At 41.5% G+C, this 23,585-nt stretch overlaps 1 protein-coding gene across 2 annotated transcripts in view; it reads left to right on the plus strand.

Annotated features, from left to right (window-relative positions):
* The window catches only part of USP32 (ubiquitin specific peptidase 32), a 347,736-nt gene that overhangs the window by 264,097 nt on the left and 60,054 nt on the right, over window positions 1-23,585 (plus strand). For both annotated transcript variants that reach the window (XM_069757228.1, XM_069757227.1), the window contains exons 19-23: window positions 1,670-1,744; window positions 2,163-2,301; window positions 5,847-5,952; window positions 9,602-9,775; window positions 17,740-17,914. In XM_069757228.1, the coding sequence (XP_069613329.1) occupies window positions 1,670-1,744; window positions 2,163-2,301; window positions 5,847-5,952; window positions 9,602-9,775; window positions 17,740-17,914 (669 nt within the window). The remainder of the gene's footprint in view (window positions 1-1,669; window positions 1,745-2,162; window positions 2,302-5,846; window positions 5,953-9,601; window positions 9,776-17,739; window positions 17,915-23,585) is intronic.

Consider the following 23,585-nt stretch of genomic DNA (forward strand, 5'->3'; position numbering starts at 1 on the left):
TGTCCATCTAGTTCAACCCATAGCCTAACATGCCCTAACATGTTGATCCAGAGGAAGGCAAAAAAAACCCATGTGGCAAAGAGTAAGCTCCACATTGGGGAAAAAAATTCCTTCCCGACTCCACATACGGCAATCAGACTAGTTCCCTGGATCAACACCCTATCAAGGAATCTAGTATATATACCCTGTAACATTATACTTTTCCAGAAAGGTATCCAGTCCCCTCTTAAATTTAAGTGATGAATCACTCATTACAACATCATATGGCAGCGAGTTCCATAGTCTCACTGCTCTTACAGTAAAGAATCCGCGTCTGTTATTATGCTTAAACCTTCTTTCCTCCTCTTTACCATAAGGTAAAAGCTATCTCTCCCTACGCGGTTCCCCTTAAAATCAGACGCTGATTTGAGACCATATCCACGGTAGAAATCCAGGGCTTGAACACTTAAATTTCTGCTGCAGATTTGCATTTTGCTTTGCCCTAACTAACCCCTTTGAATTAGGCTAATCCTAATATTTCTACCCCCTGCTGGATTCCATGCCAAGACCACTCAAAACAGATCTGCTTGAACTACTATTGAAAACAATTCCATGTAATTTTTTGCTGATTTTAACAGAAAAAGTGAATTAATACGAAAAATCAGTCGTGTGAGTGTGTTTTTACAATTTTTTTCATAGACACTGGTGAATTTAGCCATATATGGAAAATAAAATGGCAGAAAAAGTAATAAATTACGGTAATGAAAGTCACATTTGTGCTAAAAGGTGAATGCAGTTTAGAGGGAGAGGACATGCAGCTTGATAAGTTTCCTTTCATTTTTGCCACAAAGTGGCTTACATTTCATTTTCTGACCATCCGACTTATGAGGATAGACCGTGTATGGGAAAAAAACCCCTCATAGGTTGAATAATGTTCTGGCGACCTGCCGCTGCCTCTGGCGGGAGCCCAGGGCCTTATCGCATTCAATGTGCAACTCTACGCAATGAGCTCCTAGGCTCCCTCTTGTGGTTACTGCAGGTACTTGGCACGTAGTGTTACATTTTTCTTTTCCGGCGGTTTGGAACGTTGCATCTGAAACTTAATGTTCCAATCAAAAATATTTAACATTTTAAATTTGAAGCGGAATTCACTCGTGGCTGATTTAATTTTAAATAGGGTTGTTTGGTAGCAAGCACATGCTTTTCTGCAAGCTTCATCCAACAGGTCATGGATTGAGGATTTCCCTAGTATTGCACAGGTCTTTGAATGCTTGCCTGTCTAGGTGATGCAATTATCACCTGCGCAATACTAAGGAAATCCTGAAAACATGACCTGTTGGTGGCTCTTGAGGACCGGACTTAGGGAACACTGATCTAGATGAATGCGATAGTCGCAGGAATCTGTGCAATAAAATTTGTGAATCCTCCCTTAGATTAAAAAAATGAATTACTTTATAGTGTTGAAACTCATCTTAACGTTTTATACTAGGAGAAGAAGCAGATATACTATATGTTGGCACACAAAATGATATACTAAGGTGTAGTACTCTTCTATAGGAACTCTATCCAATGTATAGTGCACCCTGGGACACCGTCCTGCAAGCATATACGCTTAATTATTCTGATTGGTAATGTGTGTTATTGACAATTGTCTGTTTTTAAATATTTTACCTGTAACTTTTACTTTTAGTTCGGAACAAAGACATGAGTTGGCCAGAAGAAATGTCATTTATTGCAAACAGCAGTAAAATTGATAGGCATAAAGGTAAGCCAGGAAGTTATCACATGTCATTTTGTTTAGATTTTGTATTTATCGTTTTAGGTAAAGCAGTTTAATAGTAAAGATGTTTTTCTGCGACTACAATATTGATGGCCGGAGTTTGGCTTCCGACATACTCGCTGATGAGTGGAGCCACAGATCCCCAGCGAGTGCCACCCTTTCTCAAACTTCAATAGTTTACCAGGCTCTTATGCATCTTGAACCATGACTTGTATACAATTTGAGACCCCTTTGGCATTTCCTTTGACAGCCCTGGTCAGATGTCCCAGTGTAAACTCCATTCATTGTCACCATTGATGTATTTCACACGTTTTTTTGTTGTGTGTTTTAGCCAGATTACTAAAAGTGTCTCTAGTAGTTTGGATTTATATCATTGTCTTTTTTTATCTTTTGCCACTTCTAGTTCCCACTGAAAAGGGAGCAACAGGACTCAGTAACTTGGGGAACACTTGTTTTATGAACTCCAGTATCCAGTGTGTCAGCAACACCCAGCCTCTAACCAAGTACTTCATCTCAGGGAGACATTTGTATGAGCTTAACAGGTAATAAAGGATAGATATAGATGGAGAGCTAGATAGAAAGATAGTGCGCTGTGAGGTCTTCAGAGCTTGGGCTATTTTTTTTATAACCTAACCCTGCTTTACTCTTCTCCACAACTTTATCCCTGACTTGTCTCATGTGTTCTTTGGTTGTTATGATACTGTTTAAAACCCTACGCCTTCAAGGCACTGTATATATTGTATAGGTGTGCGTTTGTATGTATGATAGATTTTTATAAAAAATATATATATAATTATGCACATATATATTATACACACACGCAAACTAAGTGTGAGTGCTTTTCTAACCCGGATTTAAAAAGGAAGTGTCTGGTTTTTATCCTCTTAATATATTGCAATCATCATATTATATAGCACTGTATATTTACAATTGCTGATTTTATCCTTCTACCCAGTTAATTACTCTCTTTTCTCTTCTGTATGTGGAAACAGGAAGTCTGTTTTCCCTGCAGCTATCATTCCTCTTTTCAACTCCCGACCCAATTGCTCGCCTCCTCCCCCCTGCCAGAAACATTTGCAGTGACTTATGACTAATACAGGGAAAATTGACCTACTGTTTCTACATAGATCTTAGAAGGATTCAGCTACTTAGTTTTTAATCACATGATGTCATGGAAAACAGAAGAATTAAGTGGGTAGAAGAGCAAAATGAGCAGTTGTAAGTATGCAGTGCCATATACTGTAATGTGATGACTGCATATTAGGGGATACAAATTTTAATGGGATTGCTTCTTTAACGTTGTTGGGATTTGAGGTTTCAGGTCACTGTTGTGCATGTAGAGAGATTGATCACCTAACCACCACATGCACATATATACAATGACATAACTAACGGTGTGTATGTACAGTGCAGGCAAAAGTTTGGACACACCTTCTCATTTAAAGATTTTTCTGTATTATCATGACTATGAAAATTGTACATTCACACTGAAGGCATCAAAACTATGAATTAACACATGTGGAATTATATACTTAACAAAAAAGTGTGAAACAACTGAAAATATGTCTTATATTCTATTGGACTTTAGACCAGTGGAAATCTGTGCTTTAGTCTGATGAGTCCAAATAAGTTTTATTATACTCACCTCCCCGGCATCGCGCTCCTTCGCAGGCGTACTTCTCTGCCCTGTTGATGGCAGACCAAAGTACTGCAGTGCGCAGACCCTGGGAAAGGTCAGAGAGGCCCGGCGCATGTGCACTGCAGTGCTTTATTCTGCCATCAACAGGGCAGAGAAGTAAGCCTGCAAAGGAGCGCGATGCCAGGGAGAGATAAAGAAGCAGGAGGGTGCGGTGTCGGGAGACGCTGGACCCGGACCTGCGACACCCATCAGAAATGTGAAACAACTGAAATTATGTCTTATATTCTAGGTTCTTCAAAGTAGCCATCTTTTGCTTTGATGACTGCTTTGCACACTCTTGGCATTCTCTTGATGAGCTTCAAGAGGTAGTCATCGGGAATGGTCTTCCAACAATCTTGAAGGAGTTCCCTGAGATGCTTAGCACTCGTTGGCCCTTTTGCCTTCACTCTGCGGTCCAGCTCACCCCAAACTATCTTGATTGGGTTCAGGTCTGGTGACTATGGAGGCCAGGTCATCTGGTGCAGCACCCCATAACTCTTCTTTTTGGTCAAATAGCCCTTACACAGCCTGGAGGTGTGTTTGGGGTCATTGTCCTGTTGAAAAATAAATGATGGTCCAACTAAACGCAAACCGGATGGAATAGCATGCTGCTGCAAGATGCTGGGGTAGCCATGCTGGTTCAGTATGCCTTCAATTTTGAATAAATCCCCAACAGTGTCACCAGCAAAGCACCCCCACACCATCACACCTCCTCCATGCTTCACGATGGGAATCAGGCATGTAGAGTCCATCCGTTCACCTTTTCTGAGTCGCACAAAGACACGGTGGTTGGAACCAAAGATCTCAAATTTGGACTCATCAGACCAAAGCACAGATTTCCACTGGTCTAATGTCCATTCCTTGTGTTTTTTAGCCCAAACAAGTCTCTTCTGCTTGTTGCCTGTCCTTAGCAGTGGTTTCCTAGCAGCTATTTTACCATGAAGGCCTGCTGCACAAAGTCTCCTCTTAACAGTTGTTATATAGATGTGCCTGCTGCTAGAACTCTGTGTGGCATTGACCTGGTCTCTAATCTGAGCTGCTGTTAACCTGCGATTTCTGAGGCTGGTGACTCGGATAAACTTATCCTCAGAAGCAGAGGTGATTCTTGGTCTTCCTTTCCTGGGGCGGTCCTCATGTGAGCCAGTTTCTTTTTAGCGCTTGATGGTTTTTGCCACTGCACTTGGGGACACTTTCAAAGTTTGCCCAATTTTTTGGACTGACTGACCTTTATTTCTTAAAGTAATGATGGCCACTCGTTTTTCTTTACTTAGCTGCTTTTTTCTTGCCATAATACAAATTCTAACAGTCTATTCAGTAGGACTATCAGCTGTGTATCCACCCGATTTCTGCACAACACAACTGATGGTCCCAACCCTATTTATAAGGCAAGAAATCCCACTTATTAAACCTGAGAGGGCACATCTGTGAAGTGAAAACCATTCCCGGTGACTACCTCTTGAAGCGCATCAAGAAAATGCCAAGAGTGTGCAAAGCAATCACCAAAGCAAAAGGTGGCTGCTTTGAAGAATCTAGAATACAAGACATATTTTCTGTTGTTTCACATTTTTTTTGTTAAGTATATAATTTCACATGTGTTAATTCATAGTTTTGATGCCTTCAGTGTGAACGTACAATTTTTATAGTCATGAAAATACAGAAAAATCTTTAAGTGAGAAGGTGTGTCCAAACGTTTGGTCTGTACTGTATATATAGTTTGGACACACCTTCTCATTTAAAGATTTTTCTTTTTTTTCATGACTATGAAAATTGTAAATTCACACTGAAGGCATCAAAACTATGAATTAACACATGTGGAATTATATACTTAACAAAAAAGTGTGAAACAACTGAAAATATGTCTTATATTCTATTGGACTTTAGACCAGTGGAAATCTGTGCTTTAGTCTGATGAGTCCAAATAAGTTTTATTATACTCGCCTCCCCAGCATCGCGCTCCTTCGCAGGCGTACTTCTCTGCCCTGTTGATGGCAGACCAAAGTACTGCAGTGCGCAGACCCTGGGAAAGGTCAGAGAGGCCCGGCGCATGTGCACTGCAGTGCTTCATTCTGCCATCAACAGGGCAGAGAAGTAAGCCTGCAAAGGAGCGCGATGCCAGGGAGAGATGAAGAAGCAGGAGGGTGCGGTGTCAGGAGACGCTGGACCCGGACCTGCGACACCCAACAGACCGGACCACCCCTCATGTGAGTATAATATAACTTATTTTTCTTCACTTGCCGGTCGGACCGGGGGCTTATCTACAGCATTATAGAATGCTGTAAATAAGCCTTGAAAGGCGGTGGCCGTATCTTAGTGGCAAAATCTGATGACAGGTTCCCTTTAAGTTAAATTGCAACAATGATCAGGTTGTTGTATCAGAAGAGTTAATGAATTGACCTTTTGTCGTTCTAGAACAAACCCCATAGGAATGAAAGGGCACATGGCAAAGTGCTATGGAGACTTGGTTCAGGAGCTGTGGAGTGGCACACAAAAGAATGTGGCTCCTCTTAAGCTAAGGGTAAGCGGTTACACCTTACTTGTCACGTAATTCCCGATTTATTCCTTGCTAACAGCATTTGAACTAGATAGACATTGTTGAGACTTGTGCTTATTAACTTATCAAGCCTTTATTACCAAAGTAATAGTTATACTCCTTTGTAATAAAGTGCCATCACCCCCCAAGTACACGATGTCTGACCAACCTTTACCCTGACATCTACTCTTCAGATTACTTTATTATGCCATCTTGCTTACATATTGGTTTGGCCACCTGTAATCTAATATGTTCATGCGGTTGGAGCTTATCATGTGTTCTATTAATTGTGTTTTACTTTTAGCACCTAGCATCTTCTGTAAATGGGTTTTTCTGGATGTAAGTTTTGTTTTAGCTTAGTCCTTTTATTCTTGAGCAATTTAGAGGCCTTTTTCAGTACCATGTGCCACGTGGGATGTTCATTCAAGTCCATACTTTGCAATCTGTACAGACATGGCATTGGAAAAACTTTTTTTTTAAAATCTTTATCTTGGAGTATTATTTTTAAGTATAATTGATATTTTACATTTCTATATTTTATATGGTATTTTTATTTATATCAGTATTTAACCCCTTGTCAACATATGACTTCCTGGTTCAATATGAGTCGTCATATGTCGGGGCTCCTTCTTTGAAGTGCGTTCAGAAGCTGAGCCTGCATTATTCCCAGCAGACATTGGTTGTGTTATTCAACCATCACATGCCTCTAACAGCAGTGAGCAGAGCGGTGTTATCTTCTTAAATACTACTGTCAATCAGCGACCGTTCCAAGTGGCTATCAGCCTGTCTAGTGACGCAATTTAGTGGTGCTGATGGGTTGCCTCAGCAGCCAGGGTTCTTCTGAAGACCTCTGTGCCTTCAATTAGGGTGCTTTTGTGCATGGCGCTCATAAGACCACGATTTTCATTATATAAAACGTTACTGTGGTATTGCAGTATGTAGTGTTAACGATCAGATGATCACAGGTTCAAGTCCCCTAAGACCCTAAGGGGACTTGCAAGTGTAAAAAAAAAAATTCAAATTACCCCCCTTCCACCATTAAAAAAATAAAATAAATAAAACTAAACATATTTGGTATTTCTACGTCTGCAAAAGTCAGGTATATCAAAATGTGAATTTTACTCGATTGGTAAACAACATGATGAGGAAAAAATTGTACCCCCAGAATTGTTTTTTACGGTCACTCCAACAGTGTAAAAAAAAACAAAAAAAACCTCAAAATAGTATTAATACAAATGTCAAGTTTGGGTGCAATAAACAAGTCCTTAAACAACTCCATCAACTGAAAAAAAAATGAAAAAGTTATGGGTCTTGGGACATGGCAACACTAGAAAATGTTTTTATTTTTAAGAATACAATTTTTTTGTGTTTTTAGGTTTTTTTTGGCACTTAAAAAATAAGAATCTAGAATCTCTGTAATGGCACTGATGTGAGGAATCATATTTCTAGGTGACTTTACCGCACAATGCTGTAAAAACAAAACAAAACCTAAAAGAAAAAAAAAATTAAGGTTTTTTTTGCGCAGTTTCATCGCCTTTAATTTTTCCCCCCAGTTTTCTAGGATGTTGGATTTTACTATGAATAATGTCATTCAAAGCTGCAGCTCATCCTGCTAAAAAATGTGGAAAGAAAAATAAGGTTATGGCTTTATGACTCTTGGAAGAGGGAAAGGGAAAGCTAAAATGCAATGGGGGAATAAAAGACAACATCAACAGCAAATGTAAAAAAGAAATATAAATCCTGTTGTTCAATATCACCAAGGGCCCAGGAAATCTATATAGGGTACATTCACATGGTTATTATCCAGTGCACGATCAAATGCAAAGGTTGAAATCTGCTGTGAATATTCACATGATCAATTGACAAGCTTCAGAACTGCAGTGTATCTATGGGATTTTGTAAAATAACCCAATGATGCTGGAACCCTAAAGCGATGTGCACACAATGTCTTTCAGGTGCATTCTGCCTGAAATCTGTTTGCAAAAACGCCACCATAGCGCCTTATCAAATGAACACAATGCACAGCAATGTCAAAACGATGTGACGTGCTCATCCTTCGGGGAGCTTCTGGTATAGTTGACAGTATAGTGTAGATGTAGAACACGCCAAATATGGAGGCACCTCAAGAACAATGGGAAAACCGGGTCAAAGCCGCTTCAGGAAAACGACCCCCAGCTTTTAACAGAACTGTTTTCGCCTGATATAACTCAGTGACTGCAAGACGCAAGAGTTATGCCCACCTCTGCCTTTTAGGCAAAATTAATTTATTTTTTTTTTTTTTTTTAAATGGAAGGAGGAGTTGGTGGTGTCCAAATTAGTACTTTTGCTGCTCTGTCCCATGATTTACTTATATGTAAGCCCCTCACTGGGTTTTTCTCATATTTTGGCAGCAGAGATGTGGAGTTGGTAAGTCTACTTTCACACTTGCGTTTTTTTTTTTAATCCGTCGCAATGCGTCGTTTTGGGGAAAAAACGGATCCTGCAAATGTGCCCGCAGGATGCGTTTTTTTGCCCATAGACCTGTATTGCCGACGGATCGCGACGGATGGCCATCCGTCGCGTCCTTCGTGCACTGGATGCATCGTGTTTTGGCGGACCATCGGCACGAAAAAAAGTTCAATGTAACGTTTTTTCGTACGTCGGATCCGCCATTTCCTACCCTGCATGCGCGGCCGGAACTCTGCCCTCTCCTCCCCAGACCTTAGAACGGGCAGCGGAAGCTTTGAAAAACTGCATCCCCTCCCACGTCGTGACAGATTTTCTCAGCGTGCGTCGGTACGTCACGCCGACGCTTAGTGACGGACTTGTACTGACACAAGTGTGAAAGAAGCCTAAGTCAGACCTCCGACTCCTGAATTTCCCTGATTCTGACCCCACAGAGCATGTGCATAAAGTGCAGCACAGATTCATCTCAGCTAAAAGCCGAGATCATTAGACGTGGAACAGAACAGACATTTATAGGACATTTCAGAACTTTCCTAAATTCTTATGAAAACATTTACAGCACTGAACTACTGAACTCAATGTTTTATATATTTTAGTAGTCGAAGTCGGTCCATTTTATACTGACTCCACCACAGTGGACACCGACTCCACAGCCCTGATTGGCAGTGGTCTTTTCATGTTCAGCCTTTAGTTTTTGTCAGAGATTCCTTTAGTTTTAAGAACTTAAACTCTACGTACACTGACCGACCTGCGTCAAAAAGCGCTGTAAACTTTTACCAGTCTGCGACCATTTAATAACCTGTTTACACAGGCAGATAGCACTTCAGATACACACTGAACAATTTGTAGTAAATTGATGGGTGCACACTGGCTGCCATTGTTCTGTGTACACAGCAAAATGTGCTGCCCATAACTATGATCTTTTATGCTGCACATAAGATCATTTGACCAGAAGAACGGGCGTATACACTGTAAGGTTATCAAGATAAGGCTAGCCTTCTTAAGAATGTTCATTCACTATAATCTTTCAGTGTGAATGGACCTTAACTCTCCATGGAATGGTCATTTATTTGCTTAGATGATTTAATTTTCTAAAGGTTTAGAACAGAAATATCTTGGTTCTAGTTTGCAGGTTTTCATGTTCTCGATACCAATTTAAAATCAATCTTGTATGTTCTTATACTTACAGTGGACAATAGCAAAGTATGCCCCTCGGTTCAATGGCTTTCAGCAGCAGGACTCCCAAGAGCTGCTTGCATTTCTTCTTGATGGCCTCCATGAAGATCTCAATAGAGTCCATGACAAGCCTTATGTTGAACTCAAGGACAGTGATGGACGACCAGACTGGGAAGTTGCCGCAGAGGTCAGTTATAACATGATGCAAGCTTTGTATACAAGTGTTATTTAGTCCCCTATGTCCAATGTTATATTTGTTTTGTCCAATGTAGAGTGCAAAGAAAAATGTTATTCACTGTCAGAAATAGTGACTTAAGATAATTACTGATGGATAACAGAATTCTAATGGTTTCTATTTAAATAATGAGTACATTTTTAGCAGCTTAAAAGGAATCTGTCAGTAGGACAACCCTTCTAAGCCATCTTTATAGGTATGTAGGCCATAGGAAGCTAAATAAAATGTTATCTTGAAATCCGCGATTTGATGTAATTTTTCCAGAGAGATCCACGTATTCTTATATGTAATTGAGCTGTTAAAGTCTGAGCCCAACACTGATCTGCATGAGAATCTGCCTCCAGAGATTATTTTACATAAAAAAGGCATTTTATTCTCTCAACTAAAACATGAGATCTTCGATATCAAGGTGCTGAAGATCCCTGCCTCTCAATGCGAGCCAGCGGCTGTTCATAGGAGGTCGTAATTTCTGCTAAATCAGTTTAAAATATGAATAAAAAAAAACAAACCACAATTGTTGAAATCCAGCCTCTTTTGCCCCATTGAAAATAGAACAAAAAAGAACAATACATTTGGTATCACTGTGTTAAGAAATTTTCGATCTATCAACATATGAAATGAATGAATTAGATTGGTAAATAGCTTAACAAGAAAAAAAAAATCGAAACACCAGAATTAGGTTTTTTTTTGGTCGCAGCAAAATTGCAAAAAGAGGTGATCAAAACATTGTATCTACCCCAAAATGGCAGCAATAAAAGCGTCTGCTTATGGCGTAGAAAATAAGCCATCACCCAGCCCCAGATTCCGAAAAATGTAAACTCTACAGGTCTCGGAAAATAGCAACAAATGCAAACCCTTTTTTTCATACAAATTTCAGAAATTTTTGTACTACTTAAATCACAAACTACATGTTTGGTATCTGCGTACTTATACTGATCTGGGGAATCATATTGCGAGGCCATTTTTGCCAGATAGTGAATATGGTAAATAAAAAAACAATTGTGAAAATTCACTTTTTTTGCAATTTCATCAGAATTAGAATTTTTTTTTCTTGTTTTCCAATAGAATATATGGTAAAATCAATGGTGCCATTCAAAAGTACAACTCTTCCCGCAAAAAACAATCCCTGACAAGGCTTGTTTGACAAAAATATAAAAAAGTTATGACTCTTGGAAGGAGGGAGAGAAAAAACTAAAGTTTTAAAGGGGTTTATGAGGTACATTCACCAGTTTGGGAATGTTAATGGCCACATCTTGGAATAGTGTCTGCAGATCTAAATAAAATGTTTTTATTTTTTTTAATTTCTCATCTCAGTTGCAAAGATATTTGCTTTTAGAGATTAGGCTATAATTTGTGAAAAGCCCAAGGAAGTATTACCAGGGTTTCTTCTCTAGGGGTATGTTCTTTTTCCACTGCATGATCTTGACCAGTCTTAAGCAGTAGGTACCATGCAGGGTAAAGGAGAAAATGCCCCGCAAAGCTTTAAAAGAATATGCCTTCTCTTGTAAGCCCCACACTCTGTACCTTTGTAGGGCAGAGCGGAGTGTTAGTACAAACACCTCCATATCTCATCCGCCAGCAGTCAGTGTGGAGTATAGGGAAGTACAGCATACCCGAGTCTTAAAAGTTTTCAACTGTAATTGTTGTGAGGGGGGAGAAAAATTGAGCTTAGCATCATTCCAAACTACTCTGCTGCGGCAGTCCTGCTGTATCCCTCTCCTCCTACACTGACTGCCCTGAAATAATAGCTGGAAAGTGTAATCACACTCATCTTCGCTCTATGCTAGTGTAAGTACTGAAATCAGGGCCGTGTCTCATTACATAGCTAAAAACTACATTGTAATCAGTGCTGCATCCACTATTCCATGATGTCACCAGTTTATGATGCTAAACTTGGTGAAACGTCCTTTATAACCCCTTTACGACAGGCGCCTTACATGCACTGCGCATGTCGTGTCCCTTCCTTTGATGTGGGCTCCGGCGCTGAGACAAAATCTTTCCCGGCACATGTCTGCTGTTTAGAACAGCTGACATATGCCCGCAACAGCCAAGGGGAACGAAAAACAAACACAAAAATGAATAGGGCTGCAGAGTGAAGGGGTTTAAAGGGAACCTGTCACCCCGAAAATCGCGGGTGAGGTAAGCCCAACGGCACCAGACCAGCAGCGGGACCGCCCCTGGGTGAGTGTAATCTAACGTCATTTTCTCCTCTTTCAGGTAACATCGGGGGCTTATCTACAGCATTACAGAATGCTGTAGATAAGCCCCTGATGCCGGTGGGCTTACCTCACCCGCGATTTTCGGGGTGACAGGTTCCCTTTAAGGCTATGGTCACACATAAAAAAAAAACTAAGATCAACACAAAATTAGCAAATACCTTGCAGTAAATAAATATATATAAATAGTGAATGAATTTAAACATAGGATTCTTAATTACGGTAACATAATTTTAATCAAAAAATGTAAAAGCCATATCACCACGTCAAGATGACCCTATTCGGGACGGTCCTCATCCCTAGTATTATTATTATTTATTATTATAGTAAAGTATAGTATAGTACTACAACCTTAACCATATGTCAAATGTCGTAAATGTGAATAAGGGACGAGCAGGACTAAGACTCCGACTAATGGACACCCAGTTATGTTTAGCGATATAAATATATTTAATTTCCAGCTCAAGGAAAGGGAGGCCGCACCTTTATCTACACAAAGTGCAAATATCTGAAACATATGTTCACACATAGAAGAGTTGCTGCAAAAAATAATTTCACAAGAATCTAGAGATAAATCTGCAGCCAATGTTGCAGAGGATTTCCCTTTAAAAAACAGCAGTGCTTGTAAAAAGGAAGGAAAAAAATTACGGTAAACAAAACTTTCCTTTCATTACGTTTATGTTATTTACTTATATTTTTCTCTGAGAATTTTTTTTTTCAGTTCTACAGAACTGAAAATAATTTTCAGCGAAATCCCCAATAATTCAGGATTGTTGCTGATTAGGATTTTGAAATTGAACATTGTAAGGAAAATCCACTACCCATCCATGACTGTGCTGTAAAAACAATTGACATAAAGTAGATATAAAATCCATCCCAAATGTGAATTTACTTGTGGATATTTTTTCGTGTGAATGTGCATCTTTTTCTCATGGAGTCCAAAGGCTTGTCTTCTACTTGCTCTTTGAATTCCTTTGATGCTGCCTCCTGAGGCCCTGAGCCTGGTATAAACTTGTTCTTAACTTATAAAACGTAAAGGGTTCTTCTAGACAAAATTAATATTTTAGCAGTGGCGTTAGATAACACTATATACTTTCTTACAGGCACTTAAAGGAGTCTTGCGCAGTCTACACAGTGGTCTCCATTTACACTGGAAGAAAGTACTGTTCAGAGTGGCAACAGGGCTGCTGCGACCTGTGATTGGCTGCCGTGGTCAGATGTCTTCAACAGCCCGTCATTGCTGACCACGGCAGCCAGTCACAGGTCTCATTGGTTTTGGTGCCACTTTTAATGGTGACAACAGCCTTCCGGTGTAAGCGCAGATCATGGAGCAGCCTGCACTCGATACTGGTAAGTGCCAGTCGGTGAGTATAGCGGTATTATTTTTTAATATACCAAGCTGCTGCTAAAATGTGAATGCTTAGCTCAGTTTAAACCCACCCACACCACTGATTGACAGCTTTCTGTGTTCACTGTGTATATGTGGAAGCTGTCAATTAATGTTAGCATGTTTTGGATCACTTGGCAGCAGGTTTACAAGTCCTATAGTGATAATCTCCTGCTGATAAAGCAGTAATTCTATAAAAACTACATCAACCAGCCCAGAAAGACTACATTCCCACGATTAAGAAGTAGCAGCGCTTTGGACACAGTTTATGTTCGCTGCGTCCAAAGCGCTGTCATCTATTGAATGCAGATAAATCCGAATGTTTTCACTGAACCATGTGGATTTACTGCAGTCTTGAATGATGTGCCGCATGTCAGTGTCAGCGGGTGATCTGCAGGCGCACATGCACACATGGTGGACATGCAATTTCTATAAATCCCATCTACTATGCTATAGCATCTGGCTTCAGGTTTGACGCTACATAAATAGGCAGCGTCAAATCCACAACAATTCCAGATGGAAACGTACCCTAAGTGATACCTCAATGGAATACTATACTGCTCTTAGGTAGTAAAAACCTGGTGACAGATTCCCTTTAAGACTGCTGACAAGTAATCACTGAATGTCTCATATCAGATGCATGTTGGTGATAAATAATCTTTTATCACTTTATATAAAGTACCTCTTCCAGGCTCTGGGGAGGATGGTGTCTGGAAGATAACTCTGCCTCCAGTGCTTATTTTACATGACGGGGGAGTTACCAGTGTTATATGTAATGGTTACCAGTGTGGTGTGTAATGGTTACCAGTGTCATGTGTAATGGCCGCTCTCTGTTATCTTGATATCACTGCAGAGCTGTGTGTGATTATACCTGACACATCTGCAGGTTCCTCTCAGCTTCCATCTCACAGACAGACAGGGCTGCAATATTGTTGCAAAACACCAGAGCTCGAAGAGCTGCAAAAAATGTTTGCAAGAAGACAAATTTAATTTCTCCGTTAGTTACCGGATATAGTCGAGTATAAGCCGACCCCCCCTAATTTTGCCACAAAAAAAACTGGGAAAACTTAGTGACTCGAGTATAAGCCTAGGGTGGGAAATGCAGCAGCTACTGGTAAATGTCAAAAATAATAATAGATACCAATAAAAGTAAAATTAATTGAGAAATCAGTAGGTTAAATGTTTTTTGAATATCCATATTGAATCAGGAGCCCCATATAATGCTCCATAGAGTTCATGATGGGCCCCATAAGAAGCTCCCTACAAAATACGCCCCATATAATGCTCCATAAAGTTTGATTGCTCCCATAAGATGCTTCATACAAAAATATGCCCCATATAATGCTGCACAAAGGTTGATTATGGCCCCATAAGATGCTCCATAGAAACATTTGCCCAATATAATGCTGCATTCAGGGTGATTATGGCCCCATAAGATGCTCCATATAAACATTTTCCCCATATAATGCTGCATTAACTCCTTCATGACCTTGGGATTTTTCGTTTTTCCGTGTTCGATTTTCACTCCCAGAGCCATAACTTTTTTATTTTTCCGTCAATATGGCCATGTGAGGGCTTATTTTTTGCGGGACGAGTTGTACTTTTGAACGACATCATTGGTTTTAGCATGTCGTGTACTAGAAAACGGGAAAAAAATTCCAAGTGCGGTGAAATTGCAAAAAAAGTGCAATCCCACACTTGTTTTTTGTGTTGCTTTTTTGCTAGGTTCACTAAATGCTAAAACTGACCTGACAATATGATTCTCCAGGTCAATACGAATTCATAGACACCTAACATGACTAGGTTATTTTTTACCTACGTGGTGAAAAAAAATTCCAAACTTTGCTAAAAAAAAAAAAATATAAAAAAAAAAAAAAAAATTGCGCAATTTTCCGATACTCGTAGCGTCTCCATTTTTCATGATCTGGGGTCAGTTGAGGGCTTATTTTTTGAGTGCCGAGATGACGTTTTTAATGATAGCATTTTGGTGCAGATACGTTCTTTTGATTGCCCGTTATTGCATTTTAATGCAATGTAGCGGCGACCAAAAAAACGTAATTCTGGCATTTCAAATTTTTTTCTCGCTACGCTGTTTAGCAATCAGGTTAATGCTTTTTTTTATTGATAGATCGGGCGATTCTGAACGCGGCAATACCAAATATGTGTAGATTTGATTTTTTTCAATTGATTTATTTTGATTGGGGCAAAAGGGGGGTGATTTAAACTTTTATATTTTTTTTTTTTTTCACTTTTTTTTTTTTTTTACTTTTGCCATGCTTCAATAGCCTCCATGGGAGACCAGAAGCAGGCACAGCACGATCGGCTCTGCTACATAGCAGCGATCTGCTGTTCGCTGCTATGTAGCAGAAAATCAGGTGTGCTGTGAGCGCCGACCACAGGGTAGCGCTCACAGCTACTGGCGATCAGTAACCATAGAGGTCACAAGGACCTCTATGGTTACAATACTGAAGCATCGCCGACCTCCGATCATGTGACGGGGGTCGGCGATGGCGTCATTTCCGGCCGCCCGGCCGGATGCGGTAGTTAAATGCCGCTGTCTGCGTTTGACAGCGGCATTTAACTAGTTAATAGGTGCAGGCAGATCACGATTCTGCCCGCGCCTATTACGGGCACATGACAGCTGTTCAAAACAGCTGACATGTCCCAGCTTTGATGCGAGCTCACCGCCGGAGCCCTCATCAAAGCAGGGCTTCTAACCTCGGACGTACTATCCCGTCCGAGGTCAGAAAGGGGTTAAGGTTGATTATGGCCCCATAAGATGCTCGATAGAATTATTTTCCCCATATAATGCTGCATTAAGGTTGATTATGGCCCCATAAGATGCTCCATAGACACATTTGCCCCATATAATGCTGCATAAATGTTGATTATGGCCCCATAAGATGCTCCATAGAAACATTTGCCCCATATGCTGCTGCGATAAAAAAAAAAGTGACATACTCACCTCTTGTCCTGAGCAGGCGGGGACACAGACACTTGCGATATTCACCTGTCCCCGTTCCACCGCCGTGCGCAGCTCTGTCTTCCATCTTTCTGCAGTAACTGTTCAGGCAGAGAGTGCGCACTAAACACGTCATCGCGCCCTCTGTCTTGAACGTCACAGCCAGAGGACACAGAAGACGGAGCGGCGCGCAGCGATGGAACCGAGACAGGTGAATAGCGCGTGGCTCACCTCCCCCGTTATACTCACCCTCCCGGCGCAGTCCCTGCTTCTCCAATGCGATGGCGCTGGCAGCTTGTTCCTGTGTTCAGCGGTCACTGGTACCGCTCATTAAAGTAATTAATATGCGCTCCACCCCTATGGGAGTGGAGTCGCATCCATATTCATAACTTTAATGAGCGGTATCACGTGACTGCTGAACACAGGAAGAGCTGCGGGTGCCGGAGAAGCAGGGACATGCAGAGACATGCCGGGAGCAGGTGAGTACGATGGACGGCTGCCGCTCCCCCTCCCCCGCCAACCCTTGGGTATGACTCGAGTATAAGCTGAGAGGGGAACTTTCAGCATAAAAATGGGCTGAAAATCTCTGCTTATACTAGAGTATATACGGTATTTGTCTCACTGGTAACTACTTCTTCATGTAAAATAAGCTCTGGAGGCAGAGTTATCTTCCAGCCAGCATCTTCCCCGTAATCTGAAAGAGATCATTTACTCATAAGAAAAGCATGGATTTCTCTGGAATAAGACATCAGATTAAAGATATCAAGGTATCATTTTATTCCGCTTCCCATGACCAGCATGTCCATATGGATGGCTTAGAAGGGTTGATCCTACTGACAGATGCCCTTTAATAATTTTTTGTTCCTCTGACATCACTCCATATGGATGGATGTTGTGGAGGGAACTATGTGGTGTTAAAGTTGCACAGATCTTTTATGTAGAGCAGTAAAGCAAATTGTAGGTGGCAATTTAAACATTGTTGCAAAGTTACATTTAGAAGGTTCTCCTTATCCTAATATATGACTTTCCGTATGTGCCGTCTGTTCCCTTGTGAAGTTGCCAGGCTGTCAAATGTGTATGTAGCTGGAAGCATATATCAAAATACTTCCTGAGCTTTGCCGATCATGCTCAGTTAATAAAGCAGCAGCTAATTACTTCTTTTATTTGCATCACATCTTATACAGTGCCATGTTCCATTGGTTTTGCAGTATAGACAAATGAATGTTTGGTAATATACTGTTCATGATGTGTTCTCGCGTTACTGTTTTCTTCCTCTAAAGCTGGAAAGTAGAAATCTTTATGTATATTGTTTTCTTGCCATGGTGATGAACTATGAATTTCTGTTTCTTAGGCCTGGGACAATCACTTGAGGCGAAATCGGTCTATAGTTGTGGACTTGTTTCATGGACAGTTGAGATCTCAAGTGAAATGTAAAACCTGTGGGCATGTCAGTGTCCGATTCGATCCCTTTAACTTTCTATCCTTACCGTTACCCATGGACAGTTACATGCATTTGGAAATTACAGGTATTTTTCATTGCTACTTTCCAGCATTTCTTTATGCGTTTTTTCCTTACGTTTTTGTTGTGGAAAAAAGTGGTTTACAGTACTTACAAAGTGAATGAAATTTCTGGAATCTTATGCTTGTGCTGCTTATTTTTTCCTTGCCGATTTGCATCAGTTTCATACCGGCTGCATGTAAATCTTTTTAGCGTTTTTCACCAAGTTTAATGAATGTGAAAAAATCACCCATAAAAAACTTGTGGTTTTCCTGCCAAATCTACAGTATTTGCAGACTATTTTTGTGCTCCAAATACTGAACATGTCCACATAATCAAATTAAACTAGACTATATATCTCTATCTATCTTTCTTTATTTTTTTCTACAGACTACATTACAATATTAAAAATGACACACTGCAATAATTAGGAGCTGACCTGCAGCACCTGGCAGTAGCCACTACTTAGGGTACCATCACACTGTGGCATTTTGATCGCTACGACGGCACGATCCGTGACGTTCCAGCGATATATCCGTGACGTTCCAGTGATCTCGCTGTGTCTGACACACTCCTGTGATCAGGGACCCCGCTGAGAATCGTACGTCGTAGCAGATAATTTGAAACTTTCTTTCGTCGTCTAGTGTCCCGCTGTGGCGGCATGATCGCATCGTGTAACAAAGGTGTGCACGATATTGTATACGATGTAACCAACGGCTTCTACATCGCACATACGTCATGAAATTATCGCTCCAGCGTCGTACATTGCAAAGTGTGACAGCAGTCTACGACGCTGGAGCGATATTGTTACGATGCTGGAGCGTCACGAATCGTGCCGTCGTAGCGATCAAAATGCCACTGTGTGACGGTACCCTTAGTGTACAAATGTTGCTCGCCTTACAACAATTAAATTCGGCTGCAGGCAGAGGTGTCAATAGCTGACCAGTGGGTATGCTGGTGTCAGATATCCCCCCAGTAATGCAGTGCGCTTATGTCAGGACTTATCTTCACAGTCCTGTATTTCCAAGAAGGTGAGATTGGTATGATCTCATTCACACCTTCACTCAAGTGTAGGTACAAAACCATTGTCCAGTTCTCCACTAATCCATGCCACATACTGTATCTGGTTTCAGGTGCTCCCGTCTCATCTATCCCCAAAAAAAGAAGGAAAATGGAGGCATCCTCCCAATAGTGAACTGGGCTCCTGTTTTGTACTTACACAAATGAAGATGATCATACCAGTACCATCTATTTGGAAATAGAGGACGGTGAAGATAAGTCCTCATTTGCAAACTCTACTTTACTTTTCCATTGATTTAACCACTTTATCAGCAAGGACAATTTTCAAAAATAACCCGTATGCTTAACAAATATTTACAGCTGGTTAGAAAGTACTAATAAAACTTAGCTTTTATTGCTATACACTAAAATAAATATATTATCAATAAATTCAAAGTGCCGGTGCTCGCAACATAGTGCAAAATAAAACCAAAGGACAAATTTGGCAAACCACACATATGCCTCCTTTCGGGGACAATCAAATAAAGCCCCTTACTGAGTGTAGCAGCTAGTGGAGATTTTAAGTCAAACTCCTTTTATTACTGATCCTCATTTCTGTGGGACGTTTTTCCTATTAGCACATTCCCTCTGCTCGGAAAAAAAATGCAAGATATTTTGTCCCACAGTCTCCTTAATACTGTGACCGAGGTCCATCTGATTCTGACCAACAAAAAGATCATTCAAATGTTGGCATACGCCAAAATACAGCGGATCTCCCTTTTGTCACTCAATTCTGCATATGGTGTTTACACATATAACGCAAGCTCCACAAAAATACCAGAGGGATAGAAAAATCTCTCTTATGTGTTAATCCATAGATGCTCTCAGAATACATGTATACCCCCCTCATAGGGTTACACTTATAGGCATATGTTCAATCAGTGCATCAAATGGATATATATCAGGCTATTTGTAAATTTATACTCATCTACAGGACCGAATCTCCTAGCGGTGCCTTTTCAGAGTGCCAGGGATCTTTATATTTGATCGGTGCGGCATAGCACTCCGTTCTTTAATCCCTTTGAAGCTGATGTCTCCCAACGCGTTTCATGGTTAAATTCATCAGGGGGGAACCGACATATTTTCAGCATAAATAGGTGAGCGTTGCTAGATCACTCCGGCTCTTACCGGTCTTAAATAAACACTGTATGTGTCACCATGCCGCATGCTTCCGGGCGCCGGTACATCACTTCCGGTTCTCGGAGCGCGCGCATATAATGAAGTACGCTTACGTCACACAGCGTTCTGCTCATGGGCCCCAAGCGGTGCGTATCAAAAAGGAGCTCACCCTGCTTCCTGTTACTGATACGCACACGTAAGAGCTTTGACCCGCACATGTCATGTGATGTTACATTGTCACATGATCAGTGCTGGTAATATAAACAAATGAGAACGGGAGCAATCTGTCCCGCCCACACAAAAGAAAAAGAAAAAGACATCTAGCTGAGTGCAATTTGCATATAAACTTAGATGCTGTCCCTTATAAGGGGAAATTGTACAGATTTTAGCAGTCCCTGTTCTTGATATACCTCCAGGGTTATTGGTTACTCAAAAGTAACTCCTTCTAGTTTGGTGTATTCACGCATGTTTTTGTTATTAGTACCACACTACTTCAAAATAAATAGATAATGAAAAAATGAAAAAATGGAAGAAATGAATGAAAAATTGGACACTGATATATTATATATTAGAGATAATCAGAAAGGTGGAGGGGAGAGGCAATGGGGGCCACTAAGAGAGACACCACGGACCTTTCCATAGCAGGAAAGATAAAATGAAGGAAGGACAGAAAAGGGCTGCTCGCGGCTATCCCTACTATCCCCTGACTAAACCAGCCCTGCCTAACGCGGAGGTTGGCACCCTAAAACCTGCGCAGTGGTGCCCCCACTCACCGGCGGCTGTCCCTGGCTCTAGAGACCCTCTTGTGCCACTACGCTTACAGGAAAGAAGAGAAGTTTAGTTGTTCATTTAAGCCCAATGGGCTCTGAGTCCGTAGATAGAAAATCCACATGCATTCCTTTTGTAAGATCCGTTTGTCCCAGTCGCCTCCTCTTTGTGACTGGGCAACTTTCTCAATCCCCATGAACCTGATCCCTTTCAGATCACCGTCGTGTACACGATTGATATGGTTCGCTATGGGGGTATCTCTCTTGTTTATGGTGTCTCTGTGGTGTTCACCCACCCTCCTCCTTAGTTCTCGACTGGTTTTCCCGACGTATTCCATTCCACACACACATGTCATTTTATATATCCCTCCTCTAGTCTTACAGTTAATGAACTGGCGTATAACGTAACTCTTTCCTGTCACATTACTAACGAACTCTTTTCCTTGACTAATAGAGTTACAGTATTTGCAGTTACCGCATCTATAGCATCCTCTCACTTGCCCACCGATCCAGGTAGAACTTTGTGCTTGTAAAGAGGGGGGGGTAAAATGGCTGTGGACTACCCTATCCTTAATTGATCGTCCCCTTCTAAAGGTAATCTGTGGTGATACTGTAACCATGTCCCTTAGGTCCATATCCATCTGCAGAATGGACCAATGGCGTTGCAAAATTGTTCTTAGATCCTTTGCCCCATTAGTATATTTTGTGATGAATCTAATGGGGTTACCATCCTCCCGTTTCTCACCTGGGGTCAGAAGGTCTTTCCTATCTCTGGCTGACGCTGAGGTATATGCTTCTCTCAGGACTTTATCAGGATACCCTCGTTCGTGAAAACGTGTTCTAAGTTCGTCTGCCTGTTTCTTGAATGTGAGAGGATTCGAACAGTTCCTCCGGATCCGCAGGTACTGTCCCTTTGGGATTCCCCTTCTCAGAGGGAAAGGATGGTTCGACTCCCATCTCAGGAGAGAATTAGACGCAGTGGGTTTCCTATATGTGCTTGTATGAAGCTGACCATCCTCCCCTTTTTCAATCACTACGTCCAAAAAGGGTAACCTGCATGCATTTGATTCAGAAGTGAACTGCAGACCCAGGTCATTACTGTTAAGACCCGTGACAAACGTCTGAAAACTTTTTTCGTCCCCTTTCCAGATGACGAAGACGTCATCTATATATCTTAGCCAGAGGACGATATTGCTCTCAGACGTGTCCGTTGTGTCCCCAAAAACCACATTCTCCTCCCACCAGCCCAGGAGCAAATTAGCATACGAGGGAGCACAAGGGCTCCCCATAGCCGTACCCCTGAGCTGGTGGAAGTATTTCCCGTCAAAAAGGAAGTAGTTCCGGGATAGACAAATGTCTAACCCGGAACTACTTCCTTTTTGACGGGAAATACTTCCACCAGCTCAGGGGTACGGCTATGGGGAGCCCTTGTGCTCCCTCGTATGCTAATTTGCTCCTGGGCTGGTGGGAGGACGAAAAAAGTTTTCAGACGTTTGTCACGGGTCTTAACAGTAATGACCTGGGTCTGCAGTTCACTTCTGAATCAAATGCATGCAGGTTACCCTTTTTGGACGTAGTGATTGAAAAAGGGGAGGATGGTCAGCTTCATACAAGCACATATAGGAAACCCACTGCGTCTAATTCTCTCCTGAGATGGGAGTCGAACCATCCTTTCCCTCTGAGAAGGGGAATCCCAAAGGGACAGTACCTGCGGATCCGGAGGAACTGTTCGAATCCTCTCACATTCAAGAAACAGGCAGACGAACTTAGAACACGTTTTCACGAACGAGGGTATCCTGATAAAGTCCTGAGAGAAGCATATACCTCAGCGTCAGCCAGAGATAGGAAAGACCTTCTGACCCCAGGTGAGAAACGGGAGGATGGTAACCCCATTAGATTCATCACAAAATATACTAATGGGGCAAAGGATCTAAGAACAATTTTGCAACGCCATTGGTCCATTCTGCAGATGGATATGGACCTAAGGGACATGGTTACAGTATCACCACAGATTACCTTTAGAAGGGGACGATCAATTAAGGATAGGGTAGTCCACAGCCATTTTACCCCCCCCCCCTCTTTACAAGCACAAAGTTCTACCTGGATCGGTGGGCAAGTGAGAGGATGCTATAGATGCGGTAACTGCAAATACTGTAACTCTATTAGTCAAGGAAAAGAGTTCGTTAGTAATGTGACAGGAAAGAGTTACGTTATACGCCAGTTCATTAACTGTAAGACTAGAGGAGGGATATATAAAATGACATGTGTGTGTGGAATGGAATACGTCGGGAAAACCAGTCGAGAACTAAGGAGGAGGGTGGGTGAACACCACAGAGACACCATAAACAAGAGAGATACCCCCATAGCGAACCATATCAATCGTGTACACGACGGTGATCTGAAAGGGATCAGGTTCATGGGGATTGAGAAAGTTGCCCAGTCACAAAGAGGAGGCGACTGGGACAAACGGATCTTACAAAAGGAATGCATGTGGATTTTCTATCTACGGACTCAGAGCCCATTGGGCTTAAATGAACAACTAAACTTCTCTTCTTTCCTGTAAGCGTAGTGGCACAAGAGGGTCTCTAGAGCCAGGGACAGCCGCCGGTGAGTGGGGGCGCCACTGCGCAGGTTTTAGGGTGCCAACCTCCGCGTTAGGCAGGGCTGGTTTAGTCAGGGGATAGTAGGGATAGCCGCGAGCAGCCCTTTTCTGTCCTTCCTTCATTTTATCTTTCCTGCTATGGAAAGGTCCGT

Source organism: Ranitomeya imitator, chromosome 3 (genome assembly GCF_032444005.1).
Source record: "Ranitomeya imitator isolate aRanImi1 chromosome 3, aRanImi1.pri, whole genome shotgun sequence".
NCBI lineage: Eukaryota > Metazoa > Chordata > Amphibia > Anura > Dendrobatidae > Ranitomeya > Ranitomeya imitator.